Source organism: Cydia amplana, chromosome 18 (assembly GCF_948474715.1).
Source record: "Cydia amplana chromosome 18, ilCydAmpl1.1, whole genome shotgun sequence".
NCBI lineage: Eukaryota > Metazoa > Arthropoda > Insecta > Lepidoptera > Tortricidae > Cydia > Cydia amplana.
In genome coordinates, this window is record NC_086086.1 from 2,395,557 (window position 1) to 2,416,589 (window position 21,033).

A 21,033-nucleotide genomic window follows, 5' to 3' on the forward strand; every position below is an offset into this window, starting at 1 on the left:
ATAGGATAAATTTTATCCTATAAGTAATATTTATTTATTATGGAATAAATGGGCTTTTTATTTATTTACTTTTTTTACCCCACCCACTGATTATCTAACTAACCGTATCATTTTACCAGAGAAATGATCGTTTTGTAAAGCAATCGGTAACAATAACATAAGTCATTTCACGTTAATGTTCTCGACACACAAAACGTCCTTATTGTTAAGCTAACAATCAGAATGTTATATTGTAGTTAAACAATGTTTCGACATTATTTAATATTTATAATATAATCACATGGTCAATAAATAATACAAAGAGGTGAAAACGCAAAAGCGTGGAGAGGCAAGTAGGTACTTAAATTTTATAAAATCATTTAATTAATAATATTAAATAGGTACTTATTAAATACGTAATTGACTTTCTATGCATCTCGCTCGTACTCGGAATGTAATGAAGATAATTTTAACATAGGATTGTTGGCCTCCTGAGCTCCCTAACTGATATTTACTTTAGGTATATAGGTGCCTACTTTTATTTATTTATAATAATATTCTGGAAAAAATTACTATTTTGTTTGAATATCTGTACCTGCACATTGTAATAAATAAGTATCAAGATGAACGCAGATGGGCTCGTCTAAAATAAGGAGGATTATGCAAATCTTACTCGAAGAAATTAACGTTTGGATTAATTACCCTCTAGGATGAACAGAACATTCAATAATTATAAACCGTTGTGAATTACGAGGGGGCTTAATACGGTATTAGGCTATAAATAGACCTATACCCATAGCGACTAGATTATATTTCATGGACAATATTTCCCGACAAAAAGCCCGGTATTAGCCTATAGATATAATAATAATAATAATAATGGTTAGGTTAGGTTTTTTATAATATGTTTATACGTATTTTGTATTGTTTTTGTAAGTGTTTTTGTATTTTATTTTTATATCCATATTATAAAATAACCTAACTTAAGATGATAAATAAATAAAGAGAATAATAATAATAATCTTTATTTCCAAAAATACAAATTACAGAGTGTGGCGGGGTCTCCGCACTAGGCTTCGCCTGTGTCGCGGTGTACCAGGAATACATTTTAACCAACAGAATGATAGTTACTAACATAAAGTCCAGCTTTTGGCAAAATAAACTTATAACTAACAATCATATTGCATCACAAAGAAAGTAAACTATATTATATATAGTTAAGTACTTATGTATACATTAATTTTAAAGTACACTATCTAACATAGCTTCTGTCTCGGCATAGCTAAGAGAACTTAAGAATTTAAATAAGAGATTTTTTGCTTCTATGGTGGTGCTAGATCTAAGGTTACACTGTTTAAGTATGGAATTGTAAGTTGTCACTCTGATGCGATCTCCAAAACGTTTTCCAAATGAGGAACGTACTTCGGGAATTGGTAGATTGATGAAAATGCGTTTTTTAACTAAGGTGTTATATAAAGGCAGTGTTTAGAGACTCGTCGGTATACTTCCAAAACATGATAACTGACAAAATGGTCAAAAACGAGTTATATATACAGTTTTGTTCAAATTTTGTTGTTTTAAATATATATGTGACATTTTTTAATTTATTGTTATTATTTAGAAAGTTATAGAGTGTAAAAACGTAATAACAGAAAAGAAATAAAATATAATGTGCACTATATAGGTACCCACAGTGATTAAGTTAACTCGTTAATATCTTCAGATGAGTGGCGGAAGACAGCGAGGGACACTTTAATTGTCCAACAGTGGGGCACAATGAAAGATTTTAAGAAAACTACCAACAGACTTTTAAATAAGAATGCACCGATATGCTATATAAGTCGTTCGAGAGATATTTGCACATTATATTAATCGTACATTACATTTTACATCTTAGAAATAAAATCCTCAATTTTCCATTCCCCTCATTTATTAGAGAAACCTATAAATTAGATAATGATTATATTTCATGTATTTTGTAAAAACTTATACTATATATAATTAAAATTTTCCAAATTTTCACGTTTGATGACCATGCGCTCATTTTTTTAAACAAATATAAAAAGCATCTTAACCTATTTAACTACTAACCGACATATTACTTATACGTATACGTGACAAATTTATTTGATCATATCTCATATCAAGTTGAGTTTTGTAAAATACGAATAGGTCTCCTATTTGTTTAATATACGATCCTATTTTATCAAGGAATGTAAGTTTTGAAAGTTTGAAACTGTACACTACACATTGATATAAATTAATATAGTGCCATAAAGAGCACCCGTACTAAAGCTAAACTCCAGTTATAAATGAAAGCTATAATTATTACGCGAAGGCCTCTCCAGGGACGCCCTAGTCCTCAGCTTCTGACTCATTAGCGCTGAACACCGTCCAACTCCATAATTCCATTTCCTACCGTCTAGGGGACACGATAATCACACTAACTAATAAATTAATCGAAAACCCACATATTATGATTAAAGAGAAGTTACTGATGATTAAAGAAAGACGGAAAATGAAGAGAGAGAAGCTTATCAACTATTTACGGACTGAATTACGAAGCTCGACGACTCATGGGCTGCCCTATATTGTAAACACGGAGATACATTGGTTGGAGAGGTAAACATTGACATTTCATCACCGTCGCGGGAAAATTACGAAAAAGCTGTTTTTTTATCGGATATGTTTACGTAGACTTATTGACGATATACCTACCTAACGGCTGTGGCTAAGTAGAATTTTGTGAGGGTATACAAGTGGATTAATATTGTCTTCGATTTGATTTGAACAAGTGGCTTGTTGTGTTGATACATTTTTCAGTATATATATACTTAGTTATGTTTTGCAAAATACACGTGTATTTTGTTATTCTCGTATCTTTTGGTTTATTGCCTCGCGTTACTATGTTGGATTAATTTAATATTTTTCATAGGTGAAATCTGAATTTAATACATTATTTTTTAAATTCCGCAGAGCATACTGGGTGGTGAATTTTGCAATATGTTTGACAATAGCAATCATGTTGCTGACCACGCAATACGTAAGATTCCTGGTAAGTATTAATTAAGACCTACCGTCAATTTGTACCCAAATGATATTATATAACTATCGTTAACTAGGTTATAAGGATCACAAAAAAATACGTGCATATTTTTATTATTTATATCATACGAATGAATCTGTTTTTGTTGGTTAATTTTCGCATACCATTCGTCTTCATAACACTCGTTGTCTCTTTTTCTGGCGATGATCGGGAGATCGATAGCACGTGTACCTACATTTCTCACTTGCCTAGGCGAGACTAAAGAGTAACTGAACAATTTGTACAATTTAAGCGCCCCAATCTTCGTACGCCTAATAGTTCAAAGTACCCTTCATTTAGCGTAATAATAACAGCAAATCTACTTTATCCAATAAACTCACTCATATAGTTCATTGGTCTGAGTAAGCTCATTAAAGTTACAAACATACATAAAAAATTACATTACCTACTATCGAATTAACTGATAAGTTAGATACAATTAATTATAAGAAACATGAAACTACGATCGCGACTTACTATAGAGCGTGCTACTATCTCGAGGCCATGTATTCAAGCCCCACGTTGGGCGCCATTTATTGTACCTACTTGAATGAAACTACGGACGCTTTCGAGCATTCCATTAACGATTGGTAAAGCCGTTCTAGATGCCAATTCGAACTTACAAATTCGATTTGATCCCATTTGGTTATCATTTACCGATATTGGTGCGAGCAGTGTGCGCTGAGCTCGTGTGCAAGTAAAATGGCGTACATATTATTTAATTACGGCATCCGTCGTGTAATATTTTGTCCGTGATTTCGCAATGGCCAAGTTTGCTCTCCGGGAAAAACAAAAATTGACGGTTTCACGAAATAATATTTATTTCTCTGCATTTGGTTTCAAATATTTGTTGTTACTTGTGTTGCCAGAATTCGCCAGTTGTGATGAGTGTGGAGATGGATTATTTCAACTGGAACGTCTCTTACCCGGCTATCACACTGTGTCCTACTGGCAAAATTAATGAAGAATTATTCAGTGCGCTACTTAAGTGAGTATTACAATAATAAAAATTGATAAGTATTTTTTTAAATTAGGTCAACCGAGTTAAATGGAACTATGGGATTGTTGCGTTTTTCTTTATTTCTCGAATATGAATTCCGATTGATCGGAACGCCCTCTATGTTACGTTTTATTTCCAAGTAGCTCAAGCTTTTATCACTAGATGACGGGAGCTCATGTTTCTTCAATTAGTCGCAATAACCCTAGTTATATTTAGTTGCATTTACCCCCGTCGACCTTAATATGAAGATTATGTAACATTATATAAATTATTTAAAAAAAATGTAATAAAATAATTTCCAATTTAAAAGGAGCAAACAAATATTTTCTTTGCCAATTTCGCATCGTTTGCACGCAGAAGCGACACGGCCGCTTTACGTAATCTAAACAAACCAACTGTCCTTCCAAGTTCGAAAGGATAATAAGATCAGCTCGAGTTAGTTAAACTAATGGAAAGTAGCCGTTAATTCCGTTTGTTCCAGTGAGACGCGGCTGAGGACTGGCAAGACCTTGTACTCGTACTTTTGGTCGATTGCAACGGCGTCTTTGGACACAATCGATAAGCTGGCTTTACAAAACTCGGAGACCGTAAAGGTAACACTAAAGTTTATGTGCAAAGTTCGTTTTTGCTTCGAGTGTTAATTTTGAGTCCCAAGCAAGCGAAGGATTATTCTGTTGTAGCTTAACTTTGTTTTGTTGTTACACTTTTTTATTAATATACCTACATATTTTAAATTTTAATACGAGGGCTGTTTGATAAGTACCCGTTTTCCAAATGTATTAATATCACGGGCCGAAAATATGTATACAATCGTTTTAAGCCATTTTTCAGAGGTGGGAAAATTTAAAAAAAAAACAGCATTCTTTTGTTTTTTTCTCATTTGACAGCGATTCAGTGAAAGCGTGAACTTAAAATTGTGAAAATGGAGAAAGAGCAGTATCGGTCTGTAATTAGATTCTTGTTTTTGGAAGGAAAAACATGTGATGAAATAAAAGTAAGAATGCAAGCGGTTTACCATGAATGTGCTCCTTCTATGACAACCGTCAGATACTGGTTTAACGAGTTTAAGCGGGGGAGAACAACCGTCTTTGATGAGGATCGCCCAGGCCGCCCAATTGAGGTGACTACAGACGATATGGTTAAGAAAATTGAAAATATCGTTTTAGCCGACCGCCGAATTGAACTTCGAGAAATCGTTGATGCTGTAAATGTTCCAATCGAGCGGGTACAAAACATATTAGAAGAAAAATTGGGTATGAAGACAGTATCGGCGAGGTGGGTGCCGCGTTTACTCACGGAGGAGCAAAAACGGAACCGACTGACTACTTCGGAGCAGTGTTTGGCCGTGTTCAAACGTAACCCGAAGGAGTTTCTGCGTCGTTTCGTGACCGTAGACGAAACGTGGGTCACCACTACCCCCCGGAAATGAAAGGGCAGTCGAAGCAGTGGATTTTACCGGGTGAACCTGCGCGAAAGATAGCAAAAATCGTTCCATCGGCTGGAAAGGTCATGGCGACCGTTTTTTGGGATTCGCAGGGTATTATACATATTGAGTTCTTAGAAAAGGGGAAAACGATAACAGGGCAGTACTATGCCAATTTATTGGATGAATTTGACGCTGGGTTGAAGGACAAACGACCCCATTTAAAAAATAAAAAAGTACTGTCTCATCACGACAACGCACCAGCTCATTCGTCTAGAGTTGTGATGGCTAAATTAACACAATTACGCTACGCCCTATTGCCTTACCCCCCGTATTCTCCAGATTTGACCCCATGCGATTTATTTTTGTTTCCCAACCTGAAAAAATGGCTCGGTGGTAAGCGATTTGGATCAAATGACGAAGTCATTGCCGCCACAGAGGCCTATTTTAATGACTTTCCGAAATCATACTTTTTGGATGGTTTATTGAAGCTTGAATATAGGTGGAACAAGTGTATAGAGTTAAAAGGAGACTATGAAGAAAAATAAATGCATATAAACAAAAACAACTGATTATTTTTTTCATAAACGGGTACTTATCAAACAGCCCTCGTATGTATATGATACCACATAAGTGCTCTGTTGAATTGTGTGTAAATTTTATTATAATAAAAATAATATATTTCACCATTTTGCATATACCGGTAAATTTTAGAAACTACCTTCAGTGTACATTTTGGCAGTAACTTAATTACGAGTAGGTACACGTACTGCAGACATAATACTCGTATTTACCGTAAACGTTTTAGTGTCTACACTAATAGGTACCCTAGTTCCAAAAAAAAACAGATAGAACAAGAGGTCAACAATTAGAGTATCAAGCACTGGTACACTAACGTTTACACCAAAACTCTTTTCAGTTAATAAGCCCGAACGAATACGCAGGCATAGCCGGGCTACTGTTCGAGAACTTTGAGAACCGAACGGTAATGACAAAGACCAATTGGCCGGTTACCGTTCACGCGGTGTTAACCGAGATGGGCATGTGTCATGTCATCAACTCGAATGTTGCTGCCTTCCATGACCCTTTGTAAGTAACCCAGAGACACACAGGTGACAGAGTAATAGAGCATACCGAGTTCATTCTTACTCATGCAACTTTCTCTCCGTCTTTTATTTTAAAGTTAAACGTCTCTAGCAGATTATTTTTCTTCAAGGGCCATCCGACATTGATATCGGATCGGGAAATGTGAAAACTCTCTTACGTAAACGTAAAATTTTACTTAAAATTTGTGGGCAAGTTAATTTAGTTAATCAGATCATATTACCATTGAATTTAATAAAATTAAACTGTAAACGTATGTTTGCTAGTTAACAACTGATTATAAAATAATACCGCCCGCCCGCCCCGTCAAATTCCTCTTTTATGATGTAAAGCTATCAAATACTCGCTTAAAACAACCAGCCAATTTTCTCACGATTTGTATTAAGATAGAAAATTTCATCTGCAATCCTCACTCTATTACAAAGTAAAGCAATGACAACATAAAGTACAGTGTAGTTTTCTTCTCATACCGAATTTTCAGTTGTATTTCTAGCAAATGGAAAGACGAGACGATGGCGTACGTTAAAAACAACATAGAACTCTCGGCGCATGACATAGATTTCTTTACACAGATAATAAATTATGCTGACGAGTACAAGGTTAGTACCTATCTATTCTATACAAGTAGGTGCGTTTAGAAAATCTGCAAAGGTAATTTGGTTCATTCTATGAAATTATGACGTTTAAATAACACTGGCACTCTCTGTGCTTACAATTAGCTTAGCGCTGCCAACTTAGCTGGGTCTAAGTCTAGTCTCCTATACTTTACAATTGGTATTAAAAGCAATATAAAGCCATAAGAGCCCGCGCACACAGCAGGCGGTCAGAACTCCGCTTTGACTGCCGCGGTCTGACCGCCTGCTATGCGCGATATCGTAAAGAGTCACGTACATTCGAAAGAACGCAGAACTCGGAACTGCAGACCGCTCTGTCTGCGCGGGCTCTAAGCAAGCACCTAAATCGCAACCAAAACTAGTTTTTGGTTGCCTATGGCCCATGGAGACTATTAGTTTCCTACATAGGTCCCTGCGCCGGAGGTATCCATAACGGATTTTCCTCCCAATAAAAAAAAAAGGTAGCTACACCTACTACCTGTCCGAAATAACTTACGTGTTTCTGCATGTGTATGACCCTCATGTCATAGGTATACGTGCACAGTCCCAACGAAATCGCACTCAGCACCACACCGTCATACACGTTCGATACGGAGGGCTACGTGTACTTCGGCTACCGAGTGTGGACCGCCAAGATATCCGATACGCTGAGGCATGTGCCCGTCTCTATACGAAAATGCAGGCGAGTTCCTGTATTATAAGCCTTATTACATGGGTACTACAGACGTGCTCACCACACCGTCATACACTTTCAACACTACGTGTACTTCGGCTACAGAGTGTGAACCGCCAAGATATCCGACATGCTGCGGCATGTGCCAGTCTCTATACGGAAATGCAGGCGAGTTCCTGTATTATAAGCCTTATTACATGGGTACTACAGACGTGCTCACCACACCGTCATACACTTTCAACACTACGTATACTTCGGCTACAGAGTGTGAACCGCCAAGATATCCGACACGCTGCGGCATGTGCCAGTCTCTATACGGAAATGCAGGCGAGTTCCTGTATTATAAGCCTTATTACATGGGTACTACAGACGTGCTCACCACACCGTCATACACTTTCAACACTACGTATACTTCGGCTACAGAGTGTGAACCGCCAAGATATCCGACACGCTGCGGCATGTGCCCGTCTCTATACGGAAATGCAGGTGAGTTCCTTTATTATAAGCCTTATTACATGGGTACTACAGACGTGCTCACCACACCGTCATATACTTTCGACACTACGTGTACCTACCTACTTCGGCTACAGAGTGTGGACCGCCAAGATACCGACACGCTGCAGCATGTGCCCGTTTCTATACGGAAATGCAGGCGAGTTCCTTTATTATAAGCCTTATTACATGGTTACGCCTTAAGCCTTATTACCTACCTTACTTCATTTCCAATTTCCAGATACTTGGACGAGCCTCTGGCGAAGAGGTACCCAGTGTATTCGTATAACCATTGCTTGGTGGAGTGCAGAATCAGAATGATCCAGACGCTTTGCGGATGTGTGCCGCATTTCTACAAACATTTAGGTCAGATTTTTACTTAATTCTATTTTATGGCTCCTCTACACGATGGGCCAACGTCGGCCACTCCAAGGGACGCAGCCATGCAGTAGAATGAGATAACAATATTACTTGCTCCCTCTAACGCATAAATGCGTCCCTTGGAGTGGCCGGCGTTGGCCCATCGTATAGAGGAGCCATTAGCTTTAAGTTTCTGCAAGTGGAGGTGTCAGTTCTTTTCGCGCGGCTCGCCTTGAAATATAGTAAGTACCTACAGGAGTTTTCAACATTTAGCTACACCTGCCTATCCCGTGAGGTGAACGTGTATGTGTAGGATGAACTAGTGTTGCTTTGGGGATAACACCTAAATCTTGGACAAAATCTCCGAAATCTAAATCAACTTATGAATGGTTTTATACGATTATAGATTTTTTTACAATTCCGGGGTTGGTCTCATAGTTCGGTACCTACCTAGTTTAGTAATAATAGTTCAGTATGACCAAAATAATACTAATTGTAAGTAGGAAAATAATAGTTGAAAAAAAAACCCCTACTGACTGTACCTTACGTACTCTTGCTGCCTACAGTGCCTACAGTACCTAATAAACAATCTCGTTACTGGAACTCGATTTTCTACGGCTCGCCTATTTAAAGCTAATTGAGCATCTGATCCCATCGTACAGCTCTTAGAGAAAATTAGCTCCCTTTTGCAGTGGCACAGCAAACTGAAGTGTCAAGTTCGTAAAGAAAAGAGACCTTATTGAACCACGCGCTATTTTTGATGACGCCGCTGTAACACTACTAATCTAGGCCTCTATTTATAGTCTTTTTCATACAAATGACACGTACCTACCTATCTGTACCGTTACTTTACTATAGTAGTTTTAAACTAGAGTATGTGTGGAAAGACAAGAATCGTGGAATATATGGGGCCCAATACATTCCACGTAACGTATTTTCTTTTGACATGCATGAACTATGTCAATACAAATAATTTTCACATGCCATAAGGCCGAACATATCATGGGTCAATATGTACACTTAATAACATCTACTGTACCATATGTTTTCGTGAATAAACTTTTCATTTCATTTCATTTCATTTCACGACTCTTCTCTTTCCGAACAGACTAATATGCTAAATATGTGTAATAATATAATATCAAAAGTAACCAATGGCTCACTATTTACTTACCTTATTTTTCAGATTACGAAAAAATTTGCAATTTGTCTGAACTGCGTTGCGTCTTACAGCACAAAAACGAAATAATACGACTTTCTGTGACCAACGACACTCTCCACAACCACGGCAACGTACCCTCCTTACCCAGAACCTCGAGGGACTGCGACTGCCCGAGCGACTGCGAGTCGCACGTCTATTTGAAAGACGCTGAAAGTATTCTGTCGCAGTCTGACATGAACCGTTTAAGGATCAGCATTTCTAGGTTCCCGAAAGTGAGGGTGATGCGGGAATTCATTTTCAGCACGCATGATATGTTTTGTGAGTAAAATCTATTGATAATTTAATAGATTCACGACACCCATATTGTGCATATCGAGTCGTGAATGTAAAATTTCTCCAGTTTGTCAGTTACCAGCATCAGTGTAGCAGAGGGCCTACCGCGAAAACCGAAATTCGCAAATTGCGGGGATGTTTCTCTTTTAATCCAATAAAGACGTCACTAATCAATTTAGTTCGACTCCATTAATCTTAAAATTACGAATTGTTACAGTGAAAACGGGAGGCGTTATAAACCTTTGTATCGGAAGTTCGGTAATATCTATAGTTGAACTGATACTAACAGCCGTGAGGATTCCCATATCTAACCTGACCGAGTGGGCCGCCGAGAAAATTATCAAGCTCAGAGACAGGAAGAAGAAATAAAATTACCACAAATTTGTAAACAATCGTAGTCTTTAATAGTCAAATAAGTTGGTAAATAACTACACTTCTATACAAAATATCACCATGCTAGTCAAAATCTAATGGAGCATTGTTGCGACGCAACCTTTATATTTGTATAAAATCTCAATACCTATATTCCTAATGCAGTAGCTAAACGCGGCCGTCGGGCTCGGCTAGTATTCGGAAGCTTTTTCTTAAGCACCAATAGGAGCGCTCCACATATTTTGTATCGCGGCCAATTAGAGGCACCTAAATTAAAACCACCTTTTGTACTGATCAAATATTGCAAATCACTCTCTCATCAGCCTCCATACAATAACCACCACTTCTACATTTAACCGTTTTGGCAAGAACCCTTGTAAACCAGTACTTTGGAGTATTATATCAGTTCACTAAGAATTGAAGCATTTTTATTTGAGTCGTCGAAATCCTGACCTGCACGGCGGCTACAGCATATTACCTGCAAATAAATAAAGTCGATTAAGTAAGTAAACATATCATGTTTTAGAACTTTTTAACACATTCACTGCCAGGAACCCACCTGGTGGGCGCTCGTGAAGTTGTTTTATATGCAGCTACAGGCGACCGGTTTCTGGGGTAGCGTGCCGTTTTTTGTCTGGCAGTGTAAATGTGTTAATATCTATCTAATACCTTTAAACGAGCAATTCTTGTATATTTATTTATATGTATATATATTTCGGCGATCTCGGAAACGGCTCTAACGATTTCGATGAAATTTGGTATATGGGGGTTTCAAGGGGCAAAAAATCGATCTAGAGGTCTTATCTCTGGGAAAACGCAAATTTTTGAGTTTTTATATGTTTAACGAGCAAAGCTCGGTCTCCCAGATATTGTATTATAATATGTATAATCTTGTTATTGATATAAGAAATATATACCAAAAGTATAGTGCACCAATACATACTTTTATTCGCCTGGTTATATTGTGTTTATTTTATCCGTTGTATAGTATCGGTAGCTGGATAGAGTGGAGGTATATCTCCGTGAGCACAGCGTCTGCGAAAGCTGGTGTGCTTTTGGGTCATCGCGCCAACCAAGTAATACTACTACTAGAAGAATTTATAGACATAAACATATATAGAAACATAATTACCTTCGCTTGCTACAAACATTAGCGCGAGCACATCATCTCCTTTGACATCGTATCCTCTGTGAACCATCTACCCTCTGGGCTATACCCGCGCGCGTCAGTTGGCGTCTTTGGCGGTCAAATGGTTAAGGATTGGTCAAATCCATTTTTTTTAATCCATCTTGTAACCTGAAAATAGCACAATACTAGACAATAAAAATAATATAAAAAGTATTAAGTAATTCTGTTAAAACGTCTATGAAGGTCTTATGAAAGCAAAATGTTGGATGTCTAAATATTTGTCACACAATAATCCATGCCCAACAGAGCACCCACATTGAAAATATGGATATCCACATACATCCAACTCGTATTCGACCCATAGAAGTCGCAAACATTAATTTCATCGTTCAAATAGGTACTCTGCCTTAGAAAGGCGAGACTTGGTCGAGTTACAGTAGTATCATCATCACGAATATAAAATTACATCGACGGTGTTGCGCAAGTAGATAATTTTTAAAATGAGCCCTGTTATTTAAAGTGCTTTTAATAAATTGGCCCAAATACAAGATTGATTAGCTCAAAAAAGTATAGATGTATAGAAGCATCAATGAAATATATAATAGTGATACTACTGTATCAATAGGGCAAATACCTAATTCCAAATGGAAAGCAGAACCTTAAAACCGTATACAATTTTAGAAACAACAATCCTACTAAGACTTCTTGTTGTTCAGAATCACAAATGGTATATTTCGTCGCCACTGTCGTGTACACGTCATATAAACGTGTAAATCCCAAAGCGCTTTGCCAAAACATATTTGCTGTGACAGTTAAATTTTATTAGAAGCAACGTAGAAGATAGGCGATACGAACAATGAACGCAGCTTCAACGTAGTTAACATAGATACCCAGCGCACGGACGTAAGATCAAAAGAATCCCCATGCAAACCGTCAAAACTATAAGGGCCAGCGACTTACCATTTATTGTAACTTATTCTGAAGCTTGAAAGACATCGCTGGAATCGATTCTTCGAGATATCTTCCCTTGGCGAATCAAAATTTGGTGGAGTTCAAGCGAGAAGTGGCAAGAGCGGAGAACTTGACAAAACCGCCATGTTGACCAACCTCTCAATTCTTTCTTGTATATTTGTCCTTTCAGATCACACTTAACGAATAATAACAGTGAACTCAATGTCGAATAACCTTTTAGAAAGCACTCGATAGAATTCATAAGCCATCGTTAATACTGCATATTTCTATTCTTTCTAGTTCACTGCAGAAATACTCGGGCTGTAACCATGTGAGCGACAAAAATAAAAAATCATTGTACACGATACATTAAAATTTATTTAATTTACTTTTGCATGTGAATGGAAGTTATGACTGAACAATATTCATTAGACCTTAACAATTGTGCCGACTGGCTCGTTTTAAACATACAATACACTACGCAAACTAACTTAAATTGTATTAGAAGGGTTTCAAAACATCTTGTCTCCTCCCACAAGGTATCCTAGAACCTAGAATTCGTCGCATTTTTAAATTGTAAGCAAATAAAAGTACCTGATTCATGCTAAAATCAACAGAATGTTTCAATAGAAACCCAATTGATCAAAATTGTGAATAAAACACCACGATTTAAGTCCAATTGAGCTCCATAACACCTGTCGGTAGTTTCCTTAGTGTAATATCCCAAATCAGGGGAGTGAAACAAGTGAATCGTGAACCAGCTTAATATTACATCGAACATCAGCATATCACGCAAGTTCGCGTGTCACGCAAGACAAAGATCGACCCATTCTTAAGACCAAACCTATTTTTAAACAATTCTAAGTCCTAGATTTGTATTCCGGTAAACTCACAAATAAAATATTCCAACTTACAAATTAGAAACTAAAAGTACGCAAATAGCAAACCTGACAACTTACACTAAACTTAATATACATAACTAATCGATTGTCAAACACAAAGTGGACTATTTAATGGAGAGTAAAGAACAAAGTTTTCTATGCAGGCAGCCGTTATACAAACCCCACAACTGATCAACTTGAAACACTCCTGAAAACACAAAAAAAAACATACTGTTTAAGCTGAAGGAAGAGTCTCCGGTTAACCAAGATCGTGTGTAAGAATTGCCTGTCAGTGTGGTTATAGGAGATACAAACACAGGATATATTCATCCTGATGTTGCACCAATTATGTACAAAAAACATGTCGTGTTGTATCGAAAGGCGAAGGTTATAGCTGGACCTCTGTCGACTAGGACCGACGCAGCTCTTAAAATGGCAAGCAAACCCTGACAAGATTATATTTGGCCTTCGACATGTTGCGGATTCATTTTACTGGCAATGAGACTTTTTGACAAAAGACATTCAATGTCCCGATGTAAACAAGAAAAAAATATTTCCAAAACAGATGGTCAAAGTTTCAAGAAAAAATATTTTGAATATCAGTATCAGTACATATTTTAAATAAAGTCCCCTGCCGCGTCTGTCTGTCTGTATGTTCGCGATAAACTCAAAAACTACTGTACCGATTTTCATGCGGTTTTCGCCTATTAATAGAGTGATTCTTGAGGAAGGTTCTTGTGTATAATTTGTAAAGGTTTTGTGTAAATTCGTTGAACTACCCGTGCGAAGCCGGGGCGGGTCGCTAGTACATAATAAAACATTTAAGTACACAATTCAAGGATAAAGCATTCCAATAAACAATGTTTTAAAATTAGTCGTTGACATGACCGGTACCTCATCTTCCTCGCGCTATCCCGGCATTTTGCCACGGCTCATGGGAGCCTAGGGTTCGCTTAAGCCTAGGCCTAGCTAGCTAGCTAGCCTAGCTTAAGCCTAGGGGGCAAATAACCAACTAACTATAGGTAGGGCGTACCTACGCACATTATTGCCATATGTAACCTGCTTGTAGCGACACTATCTCAGGTCCAAATAGAATCTTGTCAGATTTTACTTGCTTTTGCAAACTGTAAAGACATTTGGAAGAGTCGGATCAAAAGGACCGGAAAAAGACTCATTTACATCAGTTAATTTACTCGCCTACACGACCGAATGATTCACTTCAACTGAAGTCCACCCAGCTATCCGAACGATTTACCGACCATTTTTCATCATGAGTCATTTTCTAGTACCGACTTAAATGCAAAAGCGACTTTTGTTCAAAAGAAGTATGCAAATTTTATTTTACGCACGAATACCCTACAAAATTTTGTAAACTTGTCTGTTTTTGAGAGTCCAACAAAATTCGTACGTGCAACAGATTGTAATGAACCAAATGTGTACGTTATTTGAGGAAGCCGTACAGTTTTATCAGAAATGCATGGTCAAGTTAAAAAAAAATATACTCGTCGTTTGTGGATCACTGTATGTTGTCGTCCAAAACAGAAGCCCTTGACTAGTCAAAATGTCAACATCCCGAAGACGATCGTAATTTTGAAAATTGTGACCCAGGAAAGAAGTACCTACGAGGGCAGAAGGTCGAGATCCAGATGAAGAACCGACGTATTTCTTAAAGCTCAAACAAACATCGAAAACATTGAAAAAATTATTATTTCGGTCAGTACTTCAAATAATCACGACTACTTAAAAAATCGATAGGTACACCTTTTTTCAAGCTGCTAAATGGTTCAAGAACTCGTATGCAATATTCGATACATTGCTAACTACAAAGTACACTGAATTAAGTCGACTGACCAAATAAGTAGGTAGGTAGGTACCGCAAGGTAACGAAAATCGCATACGTTTTTGAACAGTCTAAATGGGGCATAAGAGTGAAATAGGCAACTAATGACAAAAAATTTCAATGTGTTCGATCCTTGTATTTGAATATGAAAATGTTCAGAATATGAAAAATATGTCAAAAATCATGATGGCAAAAACATCTGTGACCAAAATATAGATGGTGTAAAAATAACAATCTTACCTTGTTTCCTCGTCTCAGAAAAATCGGACATCAATAGTTCTTCCGTCAATACGGGTCCTGTCGAACATTTCTGAGAATAACGTTAAGAAAAATTATTTAGAATCGCTGTTATAATTTAATAAACACAATCAATGTTATCTAGAGCAGCGGTCGGCAACCCGCGGCCCGCGGCCCGCAAGCCTCCCTGGCTATTTTGTATGTAATATTGACAGATGACAATGTCTGATAAAGTCATACATATTAACAAAGTGCCCGCGTCAACTTCGTTAACTACTATGTGACCCTTGGCTGCTAAAAGGTTGCCGACCGCTGATCTAGAGTATGATATACCGATTGGCATTCCGCAAATCTTTTCTGTGATTGATTTATGCAGCCAAAGTTGTTGATTTTAAACGCTGGTGGCTTTAGAGTTGGTAGGAACTCGAGTCCTTTGAGTCTGAATTTGAAGAACTCGGCTCGTTTTTACTCTCGGAATAATAAACCAACAGGAACCGCCATTAACAGGCGTTCCCCTCTGCCAAAAGTCGGCGGCCGCCGGTCAAGGAGGTTATATAAAACTAGTTGCCATACGTCATAAGCCATTCAGCAAACGTCAGTCTAAGCGGAATCTTAGGAGCAGAAAATGCCGAATTGTAGCGTTTTCTCCTGTAAAAACCGATCGGACACATCTAGCGTACTTAAAGAACATGTTTCTTTTCATATGTAAGTACTATTACATGTAAATATTATCAAATAGTACACTAATTTAGCAAAAAACTAAAAAACATTGTCAATCTGAAAGTGATACCACTTCATGGTACTAGATCTAATTTAGGGTAATATCAGGGGGGTTTCACTCCGCAGTTTAGGTACATTTGGCCGGCGCGCCCACCGGACAGGCGTATAGCAGTGGGCTGCCGCTCGGCGTGCACGATTGTCGTGTCACATGGCGCTTGCGCAAAATTGAAAATACACAATGGCTTCGAAACTTACTTCCGCGAGAATCAGACATGCTATCTTCGGATAAAAAATGTATGTTTACATAATCAACGTTTGTAATTCCTACATATTTATCTTAAAAACAATAAATCAGTGGGTATAGGTAAAAAAGGTGGGTAGGTATAAAGTGATAACCCCGTGCCGACACAGCAGTCACAGCTCGGTCATAAAACTGCGGCGCGCAAAGGAGATTAACGGTTCGTGCGCCGTTATAAGTTTCAATTTTGCTTGCAGGCGGTGATATAGGTGTAATTTTATACCTAAACCTGACTTTTGTGAAGGAGTGAATTTTCTGTACGGTAGTACTATTAGTTATTCTATGGTAATATTTAAAGAAGACTTTCTAAATATTCATTAGGTATACCTAACTTCTAATTTGCGTTGCTTATTATTATATAATTTATATAACACATTATTTTTCTATAACACCTTATTTTTATATCAACATAATCCATTCAATGAAATAAATAGTATAAATCATAAATATCGTGATATTATTACTGATATAGGGTCATTGTGCTAGTTTCCGTCCATGCTCTAGTCTCTAGTTTTCGTCAACATGACAGATTAGCAAATAACTTATTTGATATTTAATTTGCTACTTGCCAAATACATTTTTTATGTAGATAGATACTCGTATATTCTCTCGACATTAAGGATTGCATTAAGTCCAAATTTGTGCAGCAATTCAGTTATATTCAATTTCGTCAAGTGGACGAAAACTAGAGCTGGACGAAAACTAACGCACCTACCCTACTACTGTTTGAAAATTCATTTTTCTCTTAGTTTCTATCGTATATTTTTTATTTGACATGTCCAATATTTGTATTGTATTTTATTTATTTTAAGGTATTTACTGCCGTCATTTTCCATAAATAGGCACTTTTAATTTATTACTCTGGTATCACTCTACCATAGTTAGCGATGGGACACCATAAAAACCAATATCGATAAAATCTATATGAACATTATAAATATATTGTTATTTTGATTTATTTTTTTAGATTTCTAAAAGATGCAATAAATTTTAAACATAAGTAGTTTTCAGCTTATCAAGCCATCGAAAACCTAAAAATATTGCAATATCAGTCACGTTTTAAAGATCTAAGAACTGCATAAGTAAGTTTGTAATTCCATATAAATATATGCTATTACAAAGTTACTGTTGCAGTTCCTACAAATAGTAGGTAAAGTAAAGGTACACTATGATGTATGTACGATGTGAGTATGTCATTATTAAGTTATTATACGTATTACGTATTACATATTTAAGTCATTATACGTATTACAAATTAAAGATATCTTATTGATACGGTTTTAACACCCCCTGGCACTGATTAAAATAACCGACTTGGTTTCACATTAGCATTACATCTCAAAACTTTTTTGTAGTAGAAGCGTTGCGAGACTTGCACCTTTTTACATGTAATGTTTTTGATGGTTATAATTGACTAAAGCAGACAGTTAAAATTCAGTCAATAAAATATCGACAATATTATCGACAAGTCCCTCGCACTTCTACGTTTACTTAGAACTGACATCATGTCGTTCACGGACAGGGTTGTCTGTGTTTGTTCTTGTATTTGTGTGAATATAGTTTATGCTAGTGTTTGATAATTTTGTCGTGTGCGTGTGTAGCGACGCATGCAAAAAATGCATTAGTGTTTACATTATTTGTGTGCGTTCCTCGCCCCCCGCGCCGAAAACGGCAGAATTTTTCACATAGAAATTAGTGCGTGTCACCACTCCATATTGGATTATTCCTCCGAGTTTTTACTAGATTCTGCGCTTAAAACACTTCTGAGTCTCTTAAGTCCCGAGTCGAGTCTTTTTTTAAAGAAAAAAATCAAGAGTTCTCTGAAAAGGACTTAAGTCTCTACAAAAGACTCGGGTCTCTATTAAGTTGAAAAGAACTCGAGTTTAGGCTTAATTATAAGAGTATGAAAAACTGAGTCGAGTCTTGAAGCAGAGGACTCAAAGGACTAGAGTCCTACCCAACACTAGGTGGCTTGCCTGTAAGGCGTAAGGCTTCGGGAGGTCATGGTTTAAAACCAAGCTCGTGACTCTGTTTCATAGAACTTATGTAAGTACGAAACACCATCACCAGTTGACCATTGTTGAAAGAAAATATTGTGAGAAAACCGGGCTATGCCGAAGGTCAAAGTCCCAAGCAGTCACTGGGCTTTCCAGCCAAGATGTAGAGCAAGGGTCTGACCAGAGATGGTCAGGCCTCATCAGCCAGCGAGCTGTAGACCCCTAGACCCATAGACCCCGTAGACCCGTTGAATAGAATAGAATATAATTTATTCGTAAGCAGAAACCACAGACAAGACATCCTCCAGACTGAGCATAGTAGCGGTACCCCTTCTGCCACAAATATACGGTAGTTTTACTCCATTTTCGAGTCAAAGTGTCTTTGTGTGACGTCCGTGTCTTTGAACGGACCAATCACGGCACGGGACTCGCTCACCTCGTCCCCCGCACCCCAGTATTTTTGGCAGCATCGGTTACATGAAATAATAGGGATGATGACACATGTTGAATTTTATAACAAAATCTAGTAAAATAGATAGCAAACGAGCAATTTATCACAATAATGTGGATATTAAAATAAAATATTGAAAAATTACAAAAAATACAGGACCTGAAAGTTTCAAAATTTAAGTTTTTTTTACTTCCAAAAACGATAAAAGTAAGGGTACCATTCGATTCCTTACATTTCATGCAATAAAATATTGTATAGCAACTATATACATAAACGCAATATTTCATCGACAAAAACGCAATTTTCTTGTTTTGTCCATACTACAAGATGGGCGATGACGTCACGGCCTTTGTATAGGGCGTTTCGCGAGTGAAGTGCGACTGTCGGCCTTTGACTACAATTTCTGGCTTTTGTGTTACTTTAATGCAATGGGTCCCATATAGACATTTGATCCTAAAAACAAACCCGATCGATTGACACCATAAAAAAAATTAGTCATGTAGCCTATTGCTCTAAACTCCGTCTAGAGGATTCCTAGTCTATGGCACAAACAAACAAACAAAAAATAAAAGTAAGGCTAGTGTAGTAAAGGATACTGATGGCCCGCTCGGCGTCCCACTCCTTATGGAAGCGCACGATAGCGGAGTCGGGGCCGGTCATCTCGGCGAACTTCACGTCGCCGCACTCGCTGAACTTCTCGCGGATCAGCTGCCACGTCACGGTCGGGGGGAGCTGTTCAACATTCTGATGTTTAGGGAGGCTGCGTGAACTGAGGGCCTATCGCCAACACCATAGAGAAATATAGTAAGACAAGAGTGCTCACTCCATACATCAGTTCAGACTATTAATTTCAGTGTCTACATCTAGCATCGAGTAGCGGAACTATCAGTACTGCTACTTGACAATAGATGTAGCACCGACCGGAAAGTCTTATCTCAACAGCATAAGACTTTCCGGTCGGTGCTACATCTATTGTCAAGTAGCAGTACTGATAGTTCCGCTACTCGATGCTAGATGCTAATAGTCTTTTCGGTACTAAAACTGATGTATGGAGTGAGCACTCTATGTATTTTTTTCTCTATGCCAACACCGAAGTCCGCATTTTTCCCTGTCACTCACATTACGCCTTAATCTGTCAGCTCCCACGGCTCATATATGAGCCAGAACGCTTATGGTGACGTCATATCGTGGGATTCGACTGGTTAAGAGCCAACAGGAGCTAAGATTTAAATATTTTAGGTAAATATACCCGTCTCGCTAACGGAAGCGGCTCCTAAAACTAGTGCGATAAGGACAAGGCGAAAAATCCTGCGTAAAAATCTCAAAAATCGTGGTTTCGTACTCGACTGTTTCCTCCTCCAAAACTTAACCAATCGTAACCAAATTTGGAAATCTAAATGATTATGACATTATCTGTGTCGGACCGTTTTGCTTTTTTGACTAATTGATGTCAATTTTGAATAGCACGCCTCTCATTGCGGCATAGTCAATTAGGCCATTTTGGCAATTTTTGAAGGGCTCTAGCGCCTTAAAAAACAAAAATATCAAAAAAAGCAAAACGGTCCGACACAGATATTGACAATATTAATGTGTTGAAAAAATCATTGCTCTAGCTTCAAAACCCACGGAGGAAACAGTCGAGTACGTTTGTATGGAGAAATGACCACTCCTGTTGGCTCTTAATAGGGAATATTGCGCGAAAGTCTGCGTAGGGGGCGCCATCGCCATTCCCACAAAAAGTCACAATCTAAGGGTCTACCGCAAACGAGAGAGTCGAAATTTTGTTATCTAAACAGTCTATCACTCTTGCATATTCGAGCGATAAAGAGGCAAATAGCCGAGTTTCGATTTCGCGTTTCCCGGTAGGCCCTTTATAAACAAACCGCCTTGGTGTGTCAGTGTCATATTTGGTTTTCTGTGGTAGTTTAAGGT

General features: G+C 37.7%; 2 protein-coding genes across 2 annotated transcripts in view; one reads left to right on the top strand and one right to left on the bottom strand.

The window, feature by feature from the left end:
- The first annotated feature begins 2,219 nt into the window (after positions 1-2,219).
- LOC134656565 (pickpocket protein 28-like) lies at positions 2,220-10,605 on the top strand. Its single transcript, XM_063512123.1, has 10 exons — positions 2,220-2,601; positions 2,956-3,034; positions 3,934-4,052; positions 4,546-4,657; positions 6,386-6,576; positions 7,085-7,190; positions 7,736-7,887; positions 8,612-8,736; positions 9,917-10,210; positions 10,443-10,605. The coding sequence occupies exons 1-10, from the start codon at positions 2,456-2,458 to the stop codon at positions 10,592-10,594; spliced, it is 1,476 nt and encodes a 491-aa protein (XP_063368193.1). The 5' UTR covers positions 2,220-2,455; the 3' UTR covers positions 10,595-10,605.
- Positions 10,606-13,401: 2,796 nt separating this feature from the next.
- The window catches only part of LOC134656287 (heterogeneous nuclear ribonucleoprotein M), a 29,257-nt gene continuing 21,625 nt past the window's right edge, over positions 13,402-21,033 (bottom strand). The window contains exons 10-12 of the mRNA XM_063511805.1: positions 19,698-19,833; positions 15,639-15,708; positions 13,402-13,766 (exon numbers count right to left, since the gene is read on the bottom strand). Coding sequence (XP_063367875.1) covers positions 15,653-15,708; positions 19,698-19,833 — 192 coding nt within the window. The 3' untranslated portion in view covers positions 13,402-13,766; positions 15,639-15,652. The remainder of the gene's footprint in view (positions 13,767-15,638; positions 15,709-19,697; positions 19,834-21,033) is intronic.

What these genes read in the sequence shown, in the direction of transcription:
- LOC134656565 (XM_063512123.1), top strand. Translation starts at nt 2,456, where the DNA reads ATGATTAAAGAGAAGTTACTGATGATTAAAGAAAGACGGAAAATGAAG. An exon ending in CGCAATACGTAAGATTCCTG is followed by an intron (nt 3,035 to 3,933) that starts GTAAGTATTAAT and finishes TTGTGTTGCCAG; the next exon opens with AATTCGCCAGTTGTGATGAG. An exon ending in AAAACTCGGAGACCGTAAAG is followed by an intron (nt 4,658 to 6,385) that starts GTAACACTAAAG and finishes GTACACTAACGT; the next exon opens with TTACACCAAAACTCTTTTCA.